The sequence below is a fragment of the Pyrgilauda ruficollis genome, unplaced genomic scaffold (genome assembly GCF_017590135.1).
Source record: "Pyrgilauda ruficollis isolate IOZ18807 unplaced genomic scaffold, ASM1759013v1 scaffold3, whole genome shotgun sequence".
In the NCBI taxonomy this organism is placed as follows: Eukaryota; Metazoa; Chordata; class Aves; order Passeriformes; family Passeridae; genus Pyrgilauda; species Pyrgilauda ruficollis.
The window spans coordinates 19,142,755-19,168,127 of record NW_024524377.1 but is presented as its reverse complement, the minus strand read 5'-3'; the positions used below and the strand labels follow the sequence as shown (position 1 = coordinate 19,168,127).

The 25,373-nt window shown below is 40.2% G+C and overlaps 1 protein-coding gene across 3 annotated transcripts; it reads left to right on the top strand.

Moving 5' to 3' along the window:
• Positions 1-9: 9 nt before the first annotated feature.
• CIR1 (corepressor interacting with RBPJ, CIR1) lies at positions 10-21,339 on the top strand. Of its 3 annotated transcripts, XM_041472710.1 has the most exons (11): positions 27-160; positions 328-619; positions 830-924; positions 1,442-1,515; positions 2,701-2,714; positions 2,807-2,862; positions 3,107-3,155; positions 3,329-3,446; positions 16,470-16,576; positions 18,023-18,108; positions 19,790-21,339. In XM_041472710.1, exons 3-11 carry the CDS (start codon positions 836-838, stop codon positions 20,514-20,516), a joined length of 1,320 nt encoding a protein of 439 aa, XP_041328644.1. In that variant the 5' UTR covers positions 27-160; positions 328-619; positions 830-835; the 3' UTR covers positions 20,517-21,339. The 3 variants fall into 3 exon arrangements, with proteins under 3 accessions (XP_041328643.1, XP_041328644.1, XP_041328645.1); XM_041472709.1 differs by lacking the exon at positions 328-619 and having other exon boundaries at positions 10-160; XM_041472711.1 differs by lacking the exons at positions 328-619; positions 2,701-2,714 and having other exon boundaries at positions 116-160.
• Positions 21,340-25,373: the final 4,034 nt, after the last annotated feature.

The following is a 25,373-nucleotide window of genomic DNA, read 5'->3' as shown; positions in this document are numbered from 1 at the left end:
AGGCCCGGCCGAGGCCGCCCCGGAGAGCCGCTGTCGCTGTCCCTGTGCCTGTCCGTGCGGGGCCGGTGGCTCCCGCTCCGCCGCCGCCATGGGGAAGTCGTTCGCCAACTTCATGTGCAAGAAGGATTTTCACCCCGCCTCCAAGTCCAACATCAAGAAGGTGAGGGCGGCCTGGGGTGCCCCGGCGGGGGCGCGTTGCCGGCACGGCAGCGGCTCGAGTAGGGCTCCTCACCTTCCTGGGGTGGCACCGGGGCTGGGGCAAAGAGGAAGGAGGAGGCAGGGAAATAGTTAAGAAATACTTAAAGCTTCGGGTTTTCTTGTTCCCAGGTGTGTAGGACTGTGGCATTTTCCTGGCTCAGGCTTTTCAACACCTGGTTCTCAGAACAAACAGGCACTGTACGCCCTCCAGGAAAACCCCACCTGTCACGATGTGCCCGTGTTTCCCAGTGTTTCATACCTGCTTCCAGCTGGTTGTAGGTACCCTGTCCAGGACTGTGGCCCATGCCGAGGGGACCTGGGCTTGCGGTCTGTGGAGACCCCGAGCAAGGGCACCCACAGGGTATCTTCTGAGCCTGCTTTTCCCTTTGCGCTACCAAATTTTCTCCTGTCTTTGCAGTGTGTAAGTGTCGTTGGAACTTGGAGTTTCTAAAAAGTACTGCTCTGGGAAGTTCATTTATTAAAATACTGGCTGAAAATAATGTATTTTATGTGATTAGAATGATGATCATCCCTCGTTAAGCATTTTTAATTGAGTAAACCAATTATTTATACACTAATATATTTTGTAATAGTTTTTGTATTTAAGTAGAAGCTTATTTATTTTAACTAGGTATGGATGGCAGAACAGAAAATCTCATACGATAAGAAGAAACAAGAAGAATTAATGCAACAGTATCTGAAAGAACAGGAATCCTATGATAATAGGTGAGAATTGGCTTAAGACTGCTCGCTTCTTCCTCCTATTTTGTTTTCATGGTAGTGAATGTCATATTGCTCTGAGCAATTTGAAGTGCTGTCTCCATTGACTGGAGTAGTAGAAGAGAGCAGTGATTCATTAAGTGATGTCTCATTAAGCAGAAGTCACAAGAACTTCTTTAGGGGTTTGTGCCTGTCTTCTGATTAATTTCAAAATATGCTACGTTTCACAGAACAGTCAGTAACCTTGTATAATAATACATTTGTATCACACAGAAATCTGTTTTTCAGAACTCTGGACATACTTTTCAGTTGAGATTGAAATGTGTGATTTTTGTACACAGTGGGTCATGCATAAGCATTGAATGGCATCTCAAATTTTTTGAAACTCAGGTTTTGTTACTCACATTAACAAATGAAAAAATGCTAGTTATCACAACAATTTCATACTGTTTTGGTTTGTTTTGTGAGTGTTACCAATGTGACTGCTTTGTGTGTGACACCCTAAACTGCCCTTTTTATTAAGGTTGCTTATGGGTGATGAGCGTGTGAAGAATGGTCTTAACTTCATGTATGAGGCCCCACCTGGAGCAAAGAAAGGTATTGCAATTTCCTGATTGTGGGCAGGTAGTACTGCAAAGCTAAAAGCCTTCTGAAGAAATAAACACGGTGTATTTTATTTTAAAATAACATGTTCATGGTGAGGTAATGATAGAACATGTGATTTTTTAAATTCTTTCTGTGAGAATATCCAGACATAGATGGATAGATCAATATGTATGTATATATATAGTATGTAATAATTTTGATCACACAGAACTTTATTTTCTCTCAAAAAGAATGGTTGGGGTTTTTTTAAGCAACAGTTCAATGTGAAGGGAAGAGCAGGTAAATATCTTTCCAGGAAACAAGGATGCTTCTTTAGCCAATTATAAAGCCACTGGATGAGGAGGACTAGACCTTACCAGGGCAATGATTCAGACAACACAAACCTGTATTTTGGCCTGCTCTCTTTTACAGAAGTAGCAGGTTGCTTTTGTTTAAAAGTTACGCCCATAATTCAGCTCGATGCTTGTCAAACATAGGAAATACCAGAGCAAGAAATTAATTATCAGAAGTTATAAAAATAATAAATGCTGAAATTCAGTAGTCAAAAGTGCTGCCTGACCTGTGTCTGGTGAGTTTATGACTGTTTGGTAGTGTCATAAATGGAAGTTTCTAAATGCCTGGCAGACACTCATATCAATCACTTAATTTTGAGCAAGATCTGAATGTAAGCGAAGAGCTAAGAAAATATATTTCCTCTAAGAGAAAACATGTTCCCTTTAAAATGCATCTTTCCCATTTGTATGAAATCACTTGGAAATGCTTGGATGGACTCATTCTTGTAGACCAAGTTTTGCAATTATTTAACTTTAGAAGCTCTAATAGTAATCTCTTAAGCTTAGAGGAAATGCAATTTCAAAGTAGCAATTATTGCTAAACTTTTTTTTTTATATCTTAAAAGTATTGTTGCTACTCTTGCAAAAAGTGAAGTTTTTATTTGTGTAACAAATCAGCATAGTTTTAGGAGGTGATTCTGGATATACAGGATTTCAAACTATATACTAGAGGCTGGTTATTTGTGAGTGCACTCTATATAAAGCTACTTACTGAGTATTTGCACTATTGATTAGTATAAACCATAAAACTTTCTTTAGCTTAGTGGGGGGAGCACCATCTGGATTTTACATATATAATTAATGCATCATTTATTTCCTTTGCATGCTTTCTGAAAATTCAAAGAGGAAACAAAAGAGGTATTTCATTACATTATTTCTTTATTTTTCTTCTTGCTTGCTTAAAATGTATTCTGAAAAGCTTCAAACTTACCATGTTTTCTGTTTTATAGCAAGAAGGAGAGACTGAATACAAATTTGAATGGCAAAAAGTTGCTCCTCGAGAAAAGTAAGATATCTGGATTTTTTCATATACTTTTCTTTTTGTCCCCTTTTTCCCCTGTTTTATTTTTGAGCAGGTCACTTGTGTGATCTTATCACGTCCTGACACTTAATTAGGAAAAACAATGTTTACAGGAATTATACCTCTGAAATAGGTGCACACTTATCAACAAAAGGTAGTTTTGTGCATGATGTCTTTTAAAAAAATAGCGGTGAAAGGAGGATTTGTTTTCTCTTGTGTTTGTGTGCAGATACGCTAAGGATGATATGAATATCAGAGATCAGCCGTTTGGAATCCAGGCAAGTTACATACATTTCACTCTCTGCATGTCTGGGGTGTGTTTCAAATGTTGTCTGACTGCAGAACTCTCACATGGACTCTCTTAATTTCATCAACTCCTTTTCAGTGGGTTGAAAAGCTTCTCTTATGCCTCTTGGTGACTAAATTATGTCAATTGGCTTTGTTGCTTTAGGTGCGGAATGTGAGATGCATTAAGTGCCACAAGTGGGGTCATATAAACACTGATCGAGAGTGTCCCTTATTTGGCCTTTCTGGGATCAATGCAAGTTCAGTCTCCAGTGATGGTTCAGGTAGGCAGTGAATGGTTTTTAAAGTTCTGGTTAGACATATATGGAGGGAGCTTATATTGTTTGATTTTAGAAGGTTTAAGTTTATCATATTTCAGAGAAATCTGGAAGACAGTAAATTCCAAATGTAGGATCCACATGTTATTTATTTATCCACATGTTAATTATTTCATATTGCAGGGACCTAATTTTCTAATTAGTAACTCATTTAAAAAAGATTCCATATTGCTTTGATCCTATCTGTGCCTAAAACTGAGAAGCTGCAATGAGACTTTAGATCACAATGACAAAATTTGTGTCGCCAAAAAAATGAATGGATGGTCAAAGACTGTCCCAGTTCAGACTCAAGTGAACTGCTTGGATAAGATGGAATATACCATTATATCTTTGTTAACACTTGGTAAAAAGGAGAGATTTGTGGGCTTTTTTAAAATATGTAATTGTGTAAGTGGATAAGCAATTGAAATCTAGATTTCCAAATGTCTGGTTTCCCTTCATCTGACTTCTTTTGCTTCTTGAGCTACAATTTTTTTTTCTATTAGCTCTCCTGTTATTTGAAGTCACTGCAGTTAGTGCTAGATTATGTTTGAAGAAGTGAGTATGAACATTCACCTTGAATTTTTTTTTTGCCTGTTTTTTTTGTGACTTTAACCAAGTTGTAATGCTTTTAAGTTTCTTAAAATTTGGGCATGTTAAAGAAACACCAGGTAGCGTGGCTGTCTTCAGCCTTGCTGTACTGTGCTTTAAGGTCACTTGTGTCTTGGATTTTGCAGGGATACTATTACATGGAGTTGCACACACTCCATGGTTTCTGCTTTTCTTGTCTTCATTCAGGTTATCTATTTTATGTAGAAGCTCCTAGTTTTGTTAGGCTATCAACAATCTTGTTTCTCAGAATTAGGTCGCATAGATACATATTATCTTGGGGATGAGGCCTAGAAGAGTTGAGTTACAGGAAATGGTGCTTCTGACTCTCCTGTCTTTTTAGGCCTTGTCTGATGATTATGCCATTGTGTTACTCATCCTGTAGTTGACTTGCTCAGCCTTTCTGTTCATTTGGTTATAAAGTTAAATCACTTTCTTGCATCATTCTTATCTTGGAAAAAAATTGTACTTAGAGCATTTGTTGGTGGTAGAATTATATTGTGTAGCTCTTGTGTGTCAGAGATGCTTTTGTGCTACAGAACTCACTGTCCACACCTCAGTTCAAATGGTGTGGGTCAGTTTTAGGGGTGTTTGGTTGAAAAAGCAGAAATTATTTGTTTCTGGTTGCACAAACCTGAATATGCATTCCTTATTATTTGTTACAGTGCAATACAGACACTCTGCAGTGTCAGTAGAAGAATAACTGCTTGTTTCAAACCTTACTGAACTATCTATATAGGTGTAGGCAACATTTGACTGCTGTGGGTGTTTCCCACTTGAAGAGATGTCCCCCAGATGGCTTTTCAAACCATCTTTCTAAGCCTGAGGAGAGCATTTAGCACGTATAATGAATTTTGCATGAAGGAAAATGGTGTAAAAGTACTTAGATGTTCTCAGACTGTGCCAGTGCCCTCTCATTTTCAGCTCTGGAACTTAGAAGACAGTGTGCTGTGCTGAGCTTAGACTCTTGTAGGCTGAGGAAGGATTTTTAGGGAGTAGGGGTGGGCGACAGATCAGGATTTGTATATATAATTTGTAAGACACTGTTCTTGAATTTGAATAGTCAGCTGTAATGATACTGCTACTTTCTCTTTCTTGCAGGGAAACTATGTAAGAACACTGTAGGTAAAGCTTAAAGTTCTTGATTTAATAGCAAATACAAGGCTTAGAGAAAGTGGTAATATTAATTACAACATCAAATAAAAGGTTGTCTGCTTTTTCTAGCCTTGGGAATACAAACCTTTCATCAATTTTTCTGAATCTTCATCTGATTTAATAACAAGTTAAGTTACACTCCTTTGATGACTTCTGGAAATGTGTGTAAATGAAGCACTGCAGTTAAGTGACAACACAGATTCTTGAATTCACTGCTTCTCTTAAGACTCATAGTTCATCCACATGGTGTGCTAAAGTAATGCCACTTTTTTTTTTTTTGAAAGTATGAGTTTTTTTGTTGTTGTTGAAACCCTGACAGTAGTCCTGTGTTGGCTGGGATGGGAGTAATTACTTTGGGTTGCTGAGAGTTCAGCCCAGTTGTTACAGTGCCGCAGATCCACAGTTAGCTCTGCTGCATCTGTTTCCACCTCCAAGAACCTTCTTCTGTTGCTCTGTGCAATACACCTCCTCAAGCTCTCTTTCTTGCTCGTTCCCTTTATAAGTAATTGCATGCACTCCTAAGCTGCTTTCTAGACTAAATTCCTGATTATTTTGTATTGCTTTGTAGTACTGCAAAAATGTCCATTGCCACGCTGTTCTTTAGACTGGCTAGAACTCCAGAAAAAGCCACTTTGGAAGGGACAGAGACTTTTAATGAGAAAATCCTTTTGTGAAACTGTTCTGTGTTTTGTGAACTGATGATTAAAAGAAATCCCTTGCACTTGAAACAAGTAGAATTGGACATGAATTGCTTGCCAAGCACCCCCATGTCACAAGTGTCTCCTCATGCTTAGAAAGCTGGTAAAAAACCATGGAAATAGTCCACAGTTTTCATTTTTTGTGGTTGTCAGCAAAAGGGGAAAAAAAAGTGCAAAACTACTTGGCTTCTAAGGTCAGGTAGAGTTTGTTCAATTTTTTTGAAGCTGTTTGTTCATTTCTAGAATGTAGAGGTTAAAACACATGTCTCTGAACATTGCAGTGAATAGGGATTTCAAGGATAGGCAGTGATTACTGGTAGTATACAGCAGGTCTGGGATGTGTGCTAAATTTATTTGACTGGGCTTTTTAATAACTCAGTGTGTAAAAATACATTTGCAATGAACTCTCAAAAAGTTGAAAAACGTTTGGCTAAATTATTAGAGCATATAGTACTTTCAAAGTTTAGGAAGTATTGCTACATTTAGGAAGTAGTCGTAAACTTTTTTCTAGCTGGTGTTTCAGGAGATTGAAATATAAATATTGCCTCATAAATGAAAGGGTACAGCTATAATGAGGAAAATTTTAGTACAATAGTCAATGTACAAGAATTCCAATTAGTTTATGAAATTAATTGTATTAGAAGGACCAAATTTAAGTTCTAAATAACTAAACATTATTTTAAAGAGCAAATCTTTGCGGTTTTTTTATATTCTTTGGAAAGAGCTCTACTGCTTTGAAGTTACTTACTTGGTAGGGCTTTATTTCTTCTGATTTATAATCTTTTCATGCTAACAGAAGTCAATCTTACATCCTTTTCATGCAAATTGAGTGGAATAATTTTTTTTTGGCAGTGCGTGGTAGTTACCCTAGTTAAATTTAGGTTAGAATTCTTCCAGCTTTGCAAATACTCTCCCTTGCTAGAGCACACCATGCATCAGCACAGTGCTGGAAGACTCTGATCCATGTGCTGCTGAGCATCCTGGCTGGTGATGAATCTCTGCCCAGTCAGGCTGTGGGAACATTGGGCTTCATGGTTCTGAATCTGGTGTGCTAAGGACACTGGCATCACTAATTTCTGCAGAAGTAGGTTTTAAAAAAAGACCTGGCTTCCCTGTCAAAGATTTGTCGCAGGCCTTGATACAGGTTCCGTTTCTGTTTTGTTTCTAATTTATTCCTGCTTCAGGAAGAGCAAAACAAAATGTCTTGTTTGGACTCATTATTTTTTTCAGCATTAGAGGAAAGGTTTGACTGCAAATAAATGAAAGTGAAATTCGTGTCTGATTTAGTTGACTTAGCTAAAGTTCCTGCTCTGTTTCTCCATAGGGAAAAAGAAGAATTATTAACTGAGATTTTTTCCCCCCACTCATCATGTCCAATATAGGCTTTTTCTTTCCCATAAATCTTATAGGCTGTGATTCTGTCATTTCAGCAGAAGAATAGTGGTCTTTTAATCTGATGTGAAAACTGCATTGTAATATTCCTCTTGACACATAAAACAGGTTGGCAATTGCTGTGTCAGATTTGGTGTTGAATATTTCCTGCGCAAAGACCAGTCACAGCCTTCAGTTTCTCCAGTGAAACCACTTCAGGGCAGAGGGTGTCTGTGGCACAGAACTGTGTTCTGCTGGCTTTCAAGATCTGACATACATTACAGTGCTTCAGCAAACAAAAATAGGTACAATCAGTACCTTAACATGGGCATGGTGGCTTGGTTATTTTGCTTCTGGGACCATTTTACTAATCTAGCTGGTAATTCACACAAAAAAATAATAATCTTACCATTAAAAAGCACCTATTGAATAATATCTCACCAGTGACTAGAGATTATTTTTTCAATAAGGCAATTTCAGTGGATGTGGTTATCATGGGATAATCACACCCCTGGGGTACAGCCTTGCCTGTAATCTCCCAGGAGTGTAATTATTGCATGATAACTGCACCCCCTGGTGTTGCATTATTTCTATTATGAAATTCTTAGTTTTAGATATAAAGTAACTTTGATCACTGGAAACTGCAAAGTAGTGTTAGAATGTTCCAGCTGTGAGGCTTACAGAGACCAACTTAGAAGATTTGCTTCTCCTTTACAAAGGTAAATTAGGCAATCAAAATGCTTCTTTGAGCTAAACTGATTTACAGAGTGTTTTACTGATAAAATCCTAACTTTCAAAGTTCTCTCAAGATGAAAATATCAGTTATGCTTCTGACTTTATGTGCCACTGTGTATATATGCATGTAGAAAATACAGAATGCATACCAGCAAAAAAACCAGCTCACTAGCATCTCAAAGTTTGCCTGTTTTTACAATCCTTTCTTATCATTAACCAGGAACATCTGTTGGGGTTTGTGAGGTTTTTTTGTGAATCCTGAAAAGCCATTAACTTGATTGGAACAGAGATCATTAGGTGTCCTGTGCAAAGTGTTTTGAAATAATACTGCTATTTCACTTCAAAATTACCTGCTACTTTCTTGGTCAGGTGAAGTTAGGACAAACTGAATATTTTTTTCCTTTCCCTTCTTTCCTGCAAACATCCTATCCTGTTCAATAATGGTTTGGGCAGATGGGGGGAGGGATTACTAAAAAGCTATGAAAGCTTGAATGCTTACAATTTTTATTATATGGTTTTTAGAACAAAGAACCCAGTATCTGTTCCTTTCTTATGAAGAAAGGTATACTGTCTTGGGAAGTGAGGCTAGTGTCTCAAACTGTATGAACAGCATAGTTAGAAGTAGGATGGTAAGGTTAAAAAATGTTCTTGCACTCTTGGTCTATGAAAGCTAAGCCTGGACAGTGCTGGACATCCTTCTCTGCTGTGGGCTGCTTTGCACTTTTTACAGCTGACTGGCTCTATATGTGAGCCATGCTGTGGAATTACTAAGGAAAAAGTATTGTAAAGTGCTTAGCACATTCTGGGAAATTCAGGCAAATTAAGGTAAAAATCTAATGGGGTAATGTGTATGTGTATCTAATGTCTTATGGTCTACCAAGATAAAGCCACTCTAGGTATAGCTGTGCAGGTGCAGCCTTCCAAAGGCTCATTACCCAGTTCTGGGGTTTGCACCCTCTCTTTTCATCTCCTGAATGTCCCTAAACTAGCTGTGGGTGTTGTTTCCATCTGTCTGTGACTTAGTGTGTTCCACTGATTTTAAGCTTTTGGGTGAAATACCTTTCCAGAGTAATCATGGAAATTACCAGTCACGTGGAGACAGCAAAAAATGAAATCTGTGTTTATGTTAGATTATGTCTGCATCTCACTGCAGTTTCTTAGTGACAAATACATTACCTTTCTTCACCAACAGAGAAAAGTCTGCATTGTATTGAGAATGCAGGAATTTTTTAAAATGTTCTTTTGAATTTGTCATAACCAAGAAAATGTATTTGAATATATTAACTGTGAATATTTGTATAAATGGTCATCTGTAGAAACGTACAGTGTGTGAAACCTTCCTTTATGATCTGCAGCTGAGACCTTTGATTGTGAACAGTAGGAACCTTAACTAAATCTTCACATAGTTTAAGAACTGTCACATTTTAGAATAATCCTCCATTTATGTTTCAGAAGCCTTGGTATTTGTTGTGAATGCATAAAATACAGATTCTATTAGAAATCTTGTGCTTACCATTTAAGTGATAAATATGGATTCCAATAGCAGTTTGATAATGTTAAATGGCTTTTACTACTCCAAAAAAGTAAAAAGGAAACTCAGGTTTCTCTGAAATACCATATCACAAAAGCATGGCAAATTACACCGAAATTCTGTGCTAAAGTGTTAAATACAGTTAAACTGGAGGCTCTCTGAAGAAGAGCTAATTAAAAGCCAGAGGTTTTAGTCATTGATTTCTCTCAATGCCAACTGCAGCAGTTGCTTTGAAGTGTAAATATGGTCTGAATGCACTCATCTCTGAAATAGATGAAAAAATTATCAGTAAAAGATGATTGATTCTGAATTAGTGGAGGCAGCATGAACTTACTGTGTATCATGATCACATAATTTTGATTATAGTTCTTTGTCCTGTAGATAAAATAAGTGCCTACTCTCATCTCTATCATAACCTCAGTAAAAGTTCACAGACTATGGAGTGTGATTAAGCTCAGTCTGTAATTTTTTTTCATTTTTGCTCAATTTCCATATTAACAAAAGCCACAGAAAACTCGGTGGACAGAACAAGAAAGTATGTGGATGTATTGACACAACTGTCTATTCTGATTTTAAAGTTAATTTCTCTTTTAAAGCAAAACCTAAAAAGCATTGTATCATGTGTTATCTCTTTGCTACTACCCAAAAAAAGGTAGCATTGTGCATTCAGAGTATATTTATCCTTCATGTGGTTGTGTGCTAGGCTGAAACCCACCATCAGCATGTTTTCTAAAGCCTAGTTAATTCAAAATAGGTGTTTTTGCACTCCACAGGTGTTTATTTATCTACCGTAGCAAAGCATGGTTTTAGTACCACTGTTGTGTAGAAAACCATAAATAAATTTCAGTTTGGAGAAGTTATGGCCTCACGTGGTCCAAGCTGCCTAGGAGAAAGGATGGTGAGAACATGCTTTAGGCCTATTTTGCTAACAAAAAATGTGTAGCAATAAAAGAGAAACCTTGAGAGTATCTTGTTCTTAATTCATTAAGTTTTAAGCATGGTAGCATGGAGTTTACTGACCGTGACATATACGAGCAAATTGACAGCAGATACACAATTTGCTATGTTTACATTTTCAAGTAAATTACCTCTCTTACCAAGCCAGGAGAAGTGTGATGGTGTGATGATGGTGATGTTTTTAGATTAAAATTATCATATTTGTAACCTACACGTTTTCAGAAAGGGAGAAAAGCTTGTTCTAAAAGCCATATTCTAAATACTGTTTTGATGATATGGAAAAATGAGCAGTGGTTAAAATAAAGGTAAGTAGTTGCAATTAAAATGACACCATGAAGAATCTACTTTTCCCAGTATTTTTTATCATTTTCCACTGACTTTTATATAGTGTACTCTATTTAATAGTGTACTCTATTTAATTTTGTAACAATACATAGAATACAAAACGAAACATACATACAACCTTAAATATCCTATAGTTCTGTAACTGCAGCCACAATGTAAGTACAGCTGCTTACTGTCATTTCCCCTGCCAAAGATGGCAGTAGTGTTTACAGCATTATTGTTTCTTGTGTCTTTCCTTTCCATTTATATTCCACTATAAAAATCCATTTAAAACTTGATTGATTGTAAAGAATAATTCAGTTTGCTTATCTGCACTGGTGACAGTAGTGAAAGCTTTTATCAGTAAATTGGGCAAATACTGTCAAGATTGTGCATCATGGGTAGGTGGACGTGAAACTGCTATTTTTGGTGATACTGGCAAACATAACTTGACGGTCTGTCCTCACTGCCACTGGAGCTATTGCAGAAATTGTGGTATTTAATCACAGTTGTTATGACAAAGTGTTTTAGCATACTCTTCCCTCATATTGAATAATTAGAAAAAAATGTGCTTTGCAGGTTGTAATGGAGGCCTGCTAGATGGTGTGTTACAGCTGGCATTGCTCTCCTAAGGGTGCCCGGGCTTCCTAGAGAAAACATCCTGAAAACAACAGTGTTACCTGCCCTCTGCATTTGTAGCATCAAGAGAAGTACAGACAGAACAGAAAATTGATTGCAGCTATAGGTTTCTCTGGTTTCTGGGACAGGTGTGGGGCAGTAATGTAGGGTGGGAGAGCTTGCTGTAAAGGCAGGCACTTAAGTAATTGAAATCCAGCACTGTATTCCCTTCCTGATGGCTTAATAGAAGCAGAACTGATTCTGTTAATTCATGTCAGCTGTGTGATGAGAAATTGGAGTGTTCCTTGTTTTAAAAAAGCAAATTTACAATATGTTATAGAAATCCTAATATGATATTCTTCTGCAGTCCAGTGTAATTGATGCTCATATAAGCCTGAGAAAAAAACTATTTACATGTCTTCTGTTTATGTAATTTTACAAGTATTATAAAGATGCACCAAAAGCTGTCAAGCTAAGATTGTACTTGGGTAGTGCTTTGTGAAGACTCAGATCTTCACACTTCATTGCATGTTTTGAGTTTCTAGATTTTGTACCCCAACTCTTTGAGTTGGCTGAGCTATCTAAATTGTATCTTTAAATAGTATCTTGAACAGAAGATAGCAGAGAGAATTAGTGCAGCAAGAATTTCTGTGGAAAGTAAGAAGCAGGAAGAAACTGTAACCTCTTTTCATGACAACACTGTTTCTTGAGAATTACAAAAGCAAAAAAAAACTCTTCAAAAATCTATAACTATTTAAGGATGGAGACGTTTTTGTGCAAGCCCTTGTATAACGTTAAATACCTGTAACTACAGAAAATATAAGAAGTTGTCAGTTGTCTTAATGCATAAAAATAATTGTCACATTCACAAGCACTTAATTACACTATATGACAAAAAGTTTTTCCAAGACTATGAATTAGTTCTAAGGCAGATAAATGGTTTAGTTTTAGCCGAGTGGCATCTGGGAAAGTTTTAAAGATTTTTTTTCTTTTCTTTTTTTTCCCCTATCAAAATGTGAATTTCAGAAAATAACCTTAACAGTCATATTCAAAAATAGCAAGGCACTGTATTTGACTTGTTTCAGGAAGAATAAGAAACAGATGATGAAACATTGTAACTTTGAACTTATTTTTAGTTTGCTGATGAAAGAATGCTGAGAGACTAGTTGTCAGAAGTTGTAGCAATCAGCTCTTTTTATAGGATTCCTGTATCTAAAGTTCTGCCAGCTCGTGGTATAATATCTCTAGATGTTTTCACCTGCATGAGGTCACAGAGGTAGCTTCTTCACAGGCTGTCCCACAAGGCTGTAAGGGATGCCTATATGAGGAGTTTGACTTTCATAACACGTAAAGGATTTTTGTGCCTGATGTAGGAGTGAGTCTTTGCAAGTGATGGGTGCTGTTCAAGAATAATAAGCTATCATCATAGCCAAAGATTTTAGCCAACTGAGAGCCTCTCAGCTCAGTCTTACCATCTGTTTTACTGTTAATGACTCAGCTGGAGCACAGGGCTGCCAGGTATACCTAGTACTGCTTTCTCTGACAGTCTTGAGGGGTGAAGACACAGCTGTGGTCATAAGCCAAAGGCAGGCTGAAAAGATTTACCACTTTGGCTTACCAGGCAAACTGCTGGCCTCAAGGTATAAGCTTTAACTGTTTAATAGGGAAGCCAAGGGCACTTCTGAGAAGTTGCTTTTTTCCAATTCTCTGTTAAGTGAGGTTCAGTTTTTAGGGTTTCTTTTACAGGCTTTGTCTCTCCCATTTACATTAGCCAGGAGAAATCCTCTAGTACATTTTATAATGTATAAATGAGAATGTAATTGTTTACTCACAGATTTAAGCATCTTCTAGAACTCTGTGAAAAAGCATCTCAAAAGAAAGCATATTACACACCTCACTGCTGTCACATAAAATAGCTGTGCCCAGGGATCCTGAGAGATCTTAACCTGTCACTGGTATTTCAAAGAAAATCAAATCTGCTTATCAACATCATTAAAATATAACTCAAAAGCAGTCTGTCGAGGTATGGATGGGAGAAGAAAGTCACCAAGCATTTGATTCCTTCGATTCCAAGCAAAGGAGTTTAATTATGAGAATTACCATTTTCTTGATTCTTGATCTATTGCAGAAAGTAGGTAGTAGTAGAGGTTTGCAGTTAAGCTGTGCAGCCATTGTCAAATATTATGTCTTAATTGAACTTATCAGCCTGAACTTGTAACCTTGAAGAAAACAGTCTCTTTACACTTTCCAGATCAGATACTGTTTTCTCCCTAGTATGTCTCTACAGCTGTCTTGCTGTCATTGGGCAGCAGAACTTCTGAGAAGCTCAGTGACATCATTGTTTAAAAAAAAAGTATAAGCAGTTCATCTGTTTCATCCTCTCAAAAATGTTAATGTTTTTTAAACTGCAAAGATGTGTCTTCCATAATCAACCACTCTGGACAGCTGCCATGTCATGCCTGGCTGGAGCCTCCACACACAAGAGTTGTCAAATAAGATTGTGTTTTGACTCTACTTCCACTTATGGCGTTGGTTTATGTTCTGAATCTCATTTCCTAATGTTTTCTAAAACCTTTAGTTATAGTAAAAATAGCATACTTAATAAAATTTCTTGGAGATTCTTGCATCTCCTCACAAACTTGGCTGAACCTAAGTGACTGTTACCCTCACAATTGTAGGGGGACCAAAACAGGAATCATTTATTTCATGAACAGCTTTAGTCTCAAGTTTGTGTGGGTGCATTTGATGCAGCTTGTATATGTCCACAAAACAGGAATAACAGTAGTTTGGTAACTGTCCTTATCATGGTAATACTGAGTTGCAACTAAAATACTGTAGGTGGAGCTCTGAAATTCTCTTTGATGTCATAAATATACAAGGAAACAGATGCACAAAAATCAGTAGTGTTGGGCATTTATTACAAGCTTTTTCTTTAAAAAGAATAAATTATTTTGCTTGCCTCTTGCCAGTGTTATGCACAAAGAATGCCAAAAAGGTTTGTTTCTGGAAAATAATTTGAATTGTGCTTCATGTGTCTCTGGTCTCAATTCTGACCATAGTCCTCATAGGGACCCACAATGTTAGGGCTTCTGTCTTGGTTCTTTAGCAAGTCTGCTGTGTAGATTTGGGCAAGTTGCATTTCTCTATTGATCTAATCACACTAATGAGAACAAATAGGTATTGGATACACACCAAAATGAGTACAATGCTGAAACACTGAAGAGGAATACCTAAGAAGTTAGCTAAGTTACTTCTGTAGGCAGTGCCTCTTTGAATAATGGGAAGGAACTACCTTTGAATAATAGAGGTATTCTAGAATTCTGTTGAATTGGTCAAGTGTTTTGGTTTCTTTGGTGTGGAGAAATCTTTCATGACTCTATGCTTTGTCTCCATTTGGCTTCCTCATACAGGGCTTTTGACTGAATTGTATGGCTGTTTTATATGGATTTTTCTATTCAAAGCCTCTTCTGGTGCCAAATTCTGTCAGTAGGTGTCTGTCTAATGTTAGTTTCTGTTCCAGCCAGAGTAGGTTTCGGCGAGCACACCAAGGTGTGAAATTTGAAATAGGCCAAAATGTAGACACTGGGGCCTATACACATTCATTAATTGTGAGCTTACAATTACACTATAACACACAAAAAGGAAAAGCACTTGAGGCAGAGTACAGGAGGGATGGGAAATAACCCTCTACTTAAAAAAAACATAAAGGAAGGCTAAAAGATATCTCATTTGAAATTTCTTTTATGCAGGGCTCCTTAAACCATTTCTAGAGTTTTGTTTTATTCCTTCCTGTTTTACATGTAGACCTGTTTGTTTCTGAACATAATATATTATACAGGAAAACTAAGAAAAAGGTTACTTCTTTTGAGAAAGTGCTATATTACTTTCCATATATTTTCTGTGGCAAGAAATCTCACTTTATTTTTCCATATTTGTCTGTGTTAAAAGTCTATGAGTTTTGTCAGTCTTCACAACTAAGAAGGTCTTAAACCACAGAGCACGATCGGTATATTTCATGAGGCTAATTAATCTTATCATTTGCAGTAGTTTACTGAAGTAATAGTGAATGTGTGCTCCATGTCCTGTTTTACATTCCTTTTAATTTATATTTACCTTACACAGTTCATTGACAGTAAGGTTAGTGAAAGAACTGGGAAGGAAATTTACTGAAAGTGACCTCACAAGAGAGTGAATATTTAGGCTGAAAAAAAAGTACCTAATCAGACAAGTACATGACATTATGATGGTCACAGGGATTCAATTAAAGCGTAAGAATGAGTTACAAGGTTTGAAAAATATGCAGTCAAGTCTGAATGATCCATAATACATCCCATATTTTACTCCTTGTTAGATTTTTGCAAAGAAAAAAAATCATGTGCCTAATGCCAGCACATACTCTAATGAAAAATACAGCATGGTTTTTAAGCTAATAAAACCAGAAATCTCTGAGGAGATAACAGTCTAGAGGCTACATATATTTGGCAATCCCTAGAATAAATAAGGACATAGATACTTTTCATGTGTTTTTATATTCCATATGTATTCTTCTAATGTTACTTTTTACATTGAAGTTCAAAAATTTGTGTCATTATGAAAAATGAGTTATTAGTGACATATTAGAGGCACATTTTCTCATTGTTTTAAAGGAGAGGAGGTACCTGAGTCTTATTTAATATGCTTTATTTAGATCTCCTCTGCTTTTTTACTATAATAAAAATATATTACTAGACTTATCTAATATATTGTTTTCAACATGACAAAGTTACATAAGAGAATCCCCTTGTACTTAAAGAAAAATGCAATTATTTTCCATTCTGAATCTTCAGACTGCTGTTTTAGAAAATCATATCTGATTATTTGCTCAGCAGAAGATTATTGAGTTGATTTAGCTGTGATTTTACTTAACAAAGCTTCAACTGAATTCCTACTGTGGAGTCCAAAAAAGGTAGAGAGATATAAATGATACATTCAAACTGTGATTTTTGTGAACAGGGCCATCAATGCACCCCTCGGAGCTAATAGCGGAGATGAGAAACAGTGGGTTTGCACTGAAACAAAATGTACTGGGGAGAAACTTGACCGCAAATGATCCATCACAGGTAATATCTTTTTACCAGTAAGCTGAAAATGTCTGTAAATCTAAATGTGATTGCTTGTGAATTGTTACTTAATGTTTTCAAATATGCATATCCATAGGAAAGCTGAAGAGCTATACTAGTTGGAAAATTTCAGAAAACTTAGTTTTCCAGTTTGTTTCATACAGAATGGTGAATCATAAATTACTTCTTTTAAAACCACATATAATAACTTAAATCCCTCTTTTGGGTGACTAGAAATTGAATTCTTCATAGTGGGGTGGTGAGGGCTTCTGCTGCATCCTTGTAATACAGTGCTACCCTTTGGATGAAGTTTGAGGCAGTATGCACAAATAATTACTGCTAGGAATGCTGTATCTGAAGGGTTTTTTTTACTTGATTCACTGTTGTTCCAGTTTTTTTTTTTTTTTCTGGGAGTGAAAATGGTTCAATTGCCTTCACTTAGAATGCCCAAAATATATTACTAATTGAGGTGCTTGAATCAATGTGTAGAATGAAAGATTAATATACACTCCTTGAAGTAACCTTTGTTCATATGGCAGGATAGTCAAACCGCTACTAAAGAGGGGATGACCACAAGCTGGTCTTGAAATCTTCAGTAAATCAGCAGTTCATTGTGTCTCCACAGACAGATGTACCTTTGCCTTTACAAAAAGCTATCTACCCCCAAAAATGTGGCATATGGGCACTGTTAAATTAATCATATTGATATCAGTATTTTTGCTTTATGTTAGGTGCGCTGGGGTTTGTTTGTAAGAGCTTTTTAATCTTTATTTCTTCTTTCGTCTTCTGAGTATGGCTAAAATTAAAAACATCACTGTGGAGAACTGTGGTGTACCAGATGCACATAATTTGAAGAATTCAGGGCCTTGAAAGTAGTTTTGCTTTGCTGATTGTGTTACTGTATGTAGATTATATGATTACAGTATTTTGCATTGCTAGAAGTCTTTGTGCACATTTAAAAACTAATAACACAACAGTGAAGTGGATGTGTTACCCATTTTCCTAATGACTAAACCGAGACAGAAAAGTAATTTGCTTAAATTACTCTGAGTTTGAGCAGGACTAGTGTCTTACCTATTCATCCAAGCATGATAACAATGGAGTGACTTATCCTGGGAATCGTGGGCTTCAAAATCGGCTCATTTTTATTAACTATTTGAGAAATGTTTCTTTCCCTAGCAGTGATTTTTTCATGTGTTAGTAATAACTTCTGCTGTATAGCCCCCACATTATAACACCTACTCAGCTCGGAGAGAAAATGTTCGGGTTTTTCACTTGGTAGTGGGTATTCTGTTCTAACCAGTGTCTTAGGCTGACTTAGTAATACAAATATATTTGTGTCTGTGCAAAAGTAAGGTATATAGAGGCACCACTTTTAAAACATAAATCTGAATGAATATGTTATTTTTATCTATAAGAACCTAATGTCTTACTGCATTTTTCTAGGAGTTTGTTACAAGTGAAGGAGATGATGATCCAGAAGTTGAATTTTTAAAATCACTATCAACCAAACAAAAACAGAAACTTCTAAGGTAGGTCTGGTATTTAGTGGAGGGGATATGTATCACCAGTAATTCTGACTACATCCATGATTGCCGCTGTAACTCTTTGGTGCCATTTAGCACCGTCAGTACAGAAGAAAATCAGCTTAATTTAACATACACTTGACCACAAATGGCATTATGTAGCATGATTTTAGTCTACTTGTTTTATTATAATCTAATTTTGACGCCTTTGGCTGGGGCTCATTCCCAGTTTAACTGGGATACTGAAATACTAATTGGCTCACAATAGGTGCTGTGCTGCTATTTTAAAATACTATTCTGTACTCTGTTGTTTACAGTATCTTCTTTGTGATAAAAAAAAATTCTGTGCTCTTGTTCACTGGTTTACAACTTGACAAAGTTTATCTTCTCCCTGTGGCTGAACTGAACCCGACCCTGTACCCCAAGGCCAAGCTTTGCCCAGCTGCACCCTGTGCTCGTGTCAGGGTTTGCAGCTTACTGCTCCCTGTGGATCTGAGTTACTGAGGTTCCTGTGCTTTGCTTTTATCCAACTGATGTTGTGTGCCAGCTGACCAATGGGTTTTTTCTCTCTTAATTTGCAATGTTTTCCTGAAATAATCTCAAAATATTTCAAATCAAAAATACTAACTACTGGCAGGTAGATCCCATAGAGGCATGCAGATAAAACAAGCTTTTAGGATAAAAGATGTCACATATGTGGGGAGTGGAAGGGGAGGGGGGAAAAGGTGAATGGCTAAGCAGGTAGTAGGTAAGTACATATGGTATTCACATATGTAGTAATTCTCTGAAAATAGTCGACATGTTTTATGTTCCTTTTAAGTAAGGAATGTGTATGTAGATGGAGTAATTTTAAATGTTATTTTTGTTTGAACTTCTGCTGGCCCAAGACACTGAAATTTTTTTAATCCTTTATATTTTAGAAGTTGAAGTTTAGTAAATACTTGGGTCCTTTAGGCTTTATTAGTCTGAAGGGATTTTTTTAATACATTGGAAGCAGTTTCACTATTCACTCACTGATTTTCTGAGCATAAATACAGAAAGAAAATAAAAACTACATGAAAGTAGTTCAATAGTAGTGAATGCATGTGCATGATGGAGTATTGTATATTTACAGATAGAAAATGTAAGTTTCTAGTTGTGAAAAAAGAGGTTACTGGAAATACCTGTATTATTGCCTAAATATTTGCTGTATTATTTGCCTAAAGAACTCAAAGATGTATGTTTTAGTCTTAGTTTTCATCATTAATAGAAAGTGAATACTAATTGCATTTTTTTTTATTTTCAAAATACCTTTTTAAAATGCACAAACAAAAGCAGCAATGATTTTCTAAAGTCACAAGAGCAGCCTAACATGGGGAAAAAAAGCATACTGAATGTATTTATTCCTAGTTACAAGGCCCAAATTGACATCTCTTACTTATCTTACTTGTTGAAAATTAAAGAATTAAAAAATCATATTCCTGTTTTGAGGGAGCAGCTGTGGATTATATACTACTGGTAAAGCAGGTTAGAAGTTTTAAAATGAAACTTTGTTGAAAAAGGAAAAGAATTCAATGTGTTTTTATGAAAATGAATGTATTTACTGTGTAGGTCATCAGAAGTAGTGAACTTTGAAAGACAATGACTTTGCAATCTAGTATATCTTAACACATCTCAATGTGCCACTCTTTTATTTTGAAAACAAAAGGAAGTTGGATCGTCTGGAGAAGAAAAAGAAGAAGAAAGACAGAAAGAAGAAAAAGCAGCAAAAGAAAAAAAGCAAAAGTAAACACAAGAAACATAAGATGAGATCCTCTTCCTCATCCTCCAGTGAGACTTCAGTAAGCAGCAGTGACAGCGAGACTGACAGCAGAGATAAAGCAGCACAAAAGAAGATGGATTCTAAGAAAAGAAAAAAAGACAAGTTTTCAGAGGCTAGCAGCAGCAGCGATTCAGAAGGAGAGGCAAAAACGAGGAAGGAAAAACTTTATGAAGATCTCTCCAGTAGTCACGGTAACAAGGACAAAGACAGGGAGAAGTACAAGCTTTTAAAGCGAGATAGTTCTGCAGAGAACAACAAATGGAGCTCCTGTGAGGGGGAAAGAAAGTCCACAAGCAGATACCATAGCACGAGCACAAGAGAGGCTGAAAGAAAGGAGAAGGATAGTAGAAGCCAAAACATGAATGAAGGGAGCAGGAAAAGCCCATGCTCAAATCACAGCAGTTCCAGGCAAAGGCACATAAGAAGAAGTCCAAGTCAAAGCCCTGGTGAAGAGCGGCACAGAAAAAAGGACACCAGAAGCCCCAGCACAGATGTACACAGAGAGAGGGGAAAATGTAGAGAAGGCTATGGGGACAAGTGCAGTAAAGTGGAACACAGGGAAAGGAGCAGACGCAGTAGAAGCAGAAGCAGAGAGAGGAAAAAAAATAGATAGTATAGGGGACAGGTGCAAACAAGAACTTCTCTGGGTTTTGCTGAATACCTTTTAACAAGGGCTCACTTACATACTGCTGTTCATTTCCAGCCTCCGGAGCTAGCATTTCCTACGTAAAGCAAGCAGCTTTATGTATGGTTCAGTTATATCGTGTTGGAGTATTTGTAAATTAGGTATAAACGTTAAGGTATTTTTTTACTGTCTAAATATGCTTATTAGCAAATACCTCTTGTATACATGCAGTAATTCACAAACTGATTTTAGGATTTTAAAATATTTAAAAGCAGTATGTGATACTCTTGGTTTCATCCATGATTTTTGTTTAGATGCAACTGCGAGGGGGAGCAGAGAAAGCATTTGAGATAGTTCTGGATGAGATTCTGCTTTTGATATCAAAGCATTGTCTTGTAGAGGGTTTTGTTATTTCATACCAAAACATTTTTCCTAAAGTTCCCTGTAAGAGATCAATTTCATGAGTTAAAACAACAGAGACATAGTTCACATAAGTGTATAGCCAACATTTTTTTGGCCTCCTGCAGTGTACAGCTTGGTCAGGGCTATCTAAACATCTTGAACCCCTGTTGGTATGTGTCAGTACAATGTCAAGTTATTGTTCAATAATCTCCTCAAGACATGAAAGGAATATTTACTGCCTCAACTGTTTCAGGTATTTCATTGTTTGTGGTAGTAAGTTAGTGTAAATAGTCATCCTTTTGTTTTCGTGAACCTTTTTGTGTTTTTAGTGATTGTCAGTCATTTTCTGCATACGTTGTTATGAAGATGAACTTCCATAATAAAATACCTTATTCTTTAAAACCAGTAATAATTGCCATCTTCTTCAGAGTTCTGAGTCAGTACAAATGCACAAGGCAACACTTCACAAGGTTTTTATTGCAAAGGAAAGGCTTCTCTGCTCTTTCAGCATGGCACATGGAAGCACATTCATTAGTGGACACGTGAAACAGTCACTGTGCCCAGTATTCCAGCAACTTTCTTACCCTCCTCACTCACAGGACAAATGGGACTATCTTTTATTACCAGTCCACTTCCACTTCACTCAGAAAATTTTCAGCACTGCACAGAGTATAATAATACATGGTGAAAGTGACCTGGCTTATCGTTTAAGTGCATGTGAAGAGTTTGAAAGGGTGAACCATTAAGAGATGTCACCTTTTCAATGTGTCTGCATTAGGTTGCTCTGGGCATTCTTGCTGAAGTAGCTGGGAGTTAAAGAGCCCCTGCAGTAGAGTCAGCCCCCCTGTATTGATGTGTGGAAGCTCTGATTTAGAAAGAACAGGAGGAGACTGCAAAAATGCTTGTTTTAGCAATCTAAACAAAATCTCTTTGAAAGAGAGGACAGAGTAATGTGATAGGGGAAAAGGCATATTCTGGTATCAACATTTTGTGTTAAGTGCAGCAGGAAAGAGGAATAACTGGAAGGTGCCTCTGTTTCAAAGAAGGGTCTCTCCAGTTTTGTGTTTGGCTCAGGAATCCTGCCAGCTACAATGCAATTGACTCCCACCTGAAAAAGAGTGGACAGCTCGACATCCACAGCTGTATGCTCTTTTGTGGACTCTGCACTTTACTCCTTTCCACGTAGTTAAACAGTGTATCCTGCCTTTTCGCATAGGAAGAGACTGGCAGAAAAGTCACATTTTGGATGTATCCGTCTTAGACTACCAGGGGAAGGTTGATGTGGCTGTGCAGGCAGTGTCTCACTCCCGGTACCTTCCCTAGGCCACTTTGCGTCCCCTCACCGGTACGGAAGGGGCCCTCGGGGGCCCAGAGGCCGGCTGCGGGAGGGTGGGGCCGCCCTCGCCGCAGGGGTCCCGTCCGGAGCGCTCCGGGAGCGGGGTTGCGCGGGGGCCGCGCCGGGCCGGCCCGGGGCGGTGTTTGCCCGCTGCCCTCACGGGCCCCGCCGGCACCGCCCGCGGGGCGGGGCGGCTGCGCGCGCCCGGCCCCGCCCCGGCCCGCCGGGCCATGGGGCGCCACCGCCCCGGGCCGAGCGAGGTGCTCGGCAGAGCCGGCGAGGCCCGGCAGGAGGTGCTGTCGCTCCGCGGATGGAGGTAAGAGCAGCTCCAGCGATGTCGTTATTCCCTTATTTATTTATTTATTTTCGTAAGAACCGCGGAATAGGGTTAACGTTCTGCGGGGCAGGGCGGCGGGGGCCGCGGCGCCGTGAGGTGATTCCCTCAGCCTGGCCGGGAGGGCAGGACCCGTGGCAGGGACTCCCCGGCGTCGGAGCGGGGCCCGGCGGCTCTCATGGGGCGGGTGGGCGGCTCTGCTGGGAGCTCTTCTGCGGCTTGGCCCGAGGGCTTGGGGCTGCGTCGGGACGGGGCGAGCTGGCTCCAGGCCCGCCGGGGCCGTTGGGCGGCTCTGGGCTCCGGCCTGACCGCGGGGAGCTTCGGGCGAGGGGTCCCGGGCCGCTTTTCCTGTGTGCCGCCTCGCCGGACCCTTGGCTTAGAATTAACGCCGAGCAATAAATTATTGCTACTCTGAAAGTAAATAGACGGGTTACTCCCAGATGGGGCTCCTGCTCGGATCGGTACAATAAATATCCCTGAAGGAAGCTCTCTATTTATGTTGTCATTGATTAATTCTCGCTACCTCATTTGATTTCGATTTAGAACGATTTGATTCTAATTTAATTAGCATGTAATTTGGATGTACATAATTACTGTAATTATGACATTCAGGTGAGGCAGCTTTAGGCTGAAAGGCAATTTCAAATTTTCTAGCAGCCTACTTTGTGCCGGGGAGCGGACAGGGACCCCGCGCCCTGCCAGCCAGGTACCAATTAGCCCATCTCGGGAGCAGCGCTGCCGCTCGTTTGTGGAACAACAGCGGCGCCGAGGCGGCGGCGGCGGCAGAGCCGCGCCCGGGGCCCGCCGGCGGGTGCCCGCCGGGAGCCGCGCCCGGCCGCAGGTGCGGGGCCGCGCGGAGATTGCGGAGCGGTGACCGTCGAGGGCCCGGCCGCCACTTCGGCTGGCGGCCCGGGGAGCGGCGAGGCCGGGCCGGTTGCCCCGGGCTGGGTGTGCGCGCGGTCGCTGCGGGCCAGTCCCGCCCCGCCGTCTCCCACAGAAGTTCACGCTAAGCCGCCCGCTCCCAGGGGCCCTCCCCAGCCGCCGCTGCCCCCGCGCTCCTGCCGCCGGCTCCTCGCCGCTGCCCGGCCCGCGCAGCGCCGCCGCCCCCGCGGCCGCTCCGGCCGCGCCCCCAGCCCACGGGAGCGCCTCTAGGTGGCGCCCGGCCGCCGCCGTGCGGCCCCGCGCGGGGCAGCGCCGCGGGCGTCCCGGAGTGCGCGCTCGGTCTTGTTCCTGCTCTCCTTTTTGTAATGTGCGAAGGATGTTATTCCTTGAGGAAATTTGTAGCTAAATTATTCTCACTTAAAATAAACACTTAGCACAGCAATTACTCAAAGGGGCGGGCTGTCTGTTAGCTTCCCTTCATCTGCGTTTTGGAAGGGTGGGAGAGGATCCTGGCGAACAGATAATGGCTGCAAATAAATTACAGCTCCCGCAGATAAAGTTTCCATTTGAATTAAAAGACGCAATTAAGAGGCTGTCCAGGCACGAGATCGGGTGTTTATATATTATCTCATTAGAACAAAAACATTAATGTTACCTTTTAAGTGTAAAACGAGCCGTTGGGTCTGTAACTCGCCGCGGGGGGCAAGGGACACGCTTCCTGCGAACGGGGGACCTAGCGATCGAATGTCATTTAGTGGATAATTTTTCCTGACATTTTACCTTTTCCCGTCTGTGGTGGTTGTCGTCGCTGGCTGGTCGTTTGTCGTGTTTTAACGGGCTCTCGGAGCAGGGTTGGAGTTGCTGTCCGCGAGGTGTGGAAATGGGCAGCAGTAGCTGGACTGGGATTGTAAATGGGAGCTAGGCTCAGCTCACGGGCAAGCCCGGGGCGAGCGGGGCCAAGGCGGGGAGCCCGGCTTCTCCTGTGCCACCCCTCTCGGGTTGGCGTCCTCTTACTAAAGAGGTGAACTACGAATTCAGAGACCAAAATCGGTTTTGTTTTTCGGGTTCTCACACCGTTTGTTCTTTAGGGGTTTTTTTGGTTTTTTTTTTTTTTTAGGCGAGCAGTGTGCGGAGCCTTCCGACTGTCGCCTCGTGCAACGCCGGGCCGGCGAAAATCTTTGGAAATCGAGCGTAGTTCGAGTTAAAAAACAAACAAACAAACAAAAAATCTCAAACCAAATCAAGAACTAGACAAAAGAAAGCAGAAGCAGCACAGCTTCTCTCCGGCCCAGCGAGTTTTCAGGCTAAACTCTTTGGGAACGACCCGATGGGCAGCCCGCAATGAAATCCCCCGAGGCGGGCCGGGATCACCTCCCATCCGCGGGTCCACGCGATTTCGGCAAGGGCCAGCCACAACGCGGCGGCAACGACAGTTTTTCCAGGGAGAAGCCGCGAGGAAGCGCGCGGTGCGACTTACCCCGAGGATAGACGTAGCCATAGCACGTCCGTGGGCTGGGCGGTGGGGCGGAGGGGACGGCGCTCGGTGAGCGCCCCGCGCTGCCCGGCGGCACTAAGGACACTCCGGCGCGGCGGGGCCAAACTCTGCCTAAGTGCGGGCAGCGCCCGCTTTGAAGTACCGCTGGCGGCGGCGCTCGCCCAATGAGGGCGCGGGCGGAGCGGCCCGGAGCGGCCCGGCAGCCAATCAGGCTGCGCGGAGGTGCCGGCGCCGGGGCGCGGGGCGCGTGCCAGTCAGCGCGCGGGGAGAAAACTCCCCGCTCCGGCCCGCGGCGGCGGCGGCCGCGTGTAGAAGTTCCCCAGACCATATAATTATCTCCAACATTTACGAATGAATGGTGTCATTTATTTTTAAAAAAGGTGACACGCTTTCTAT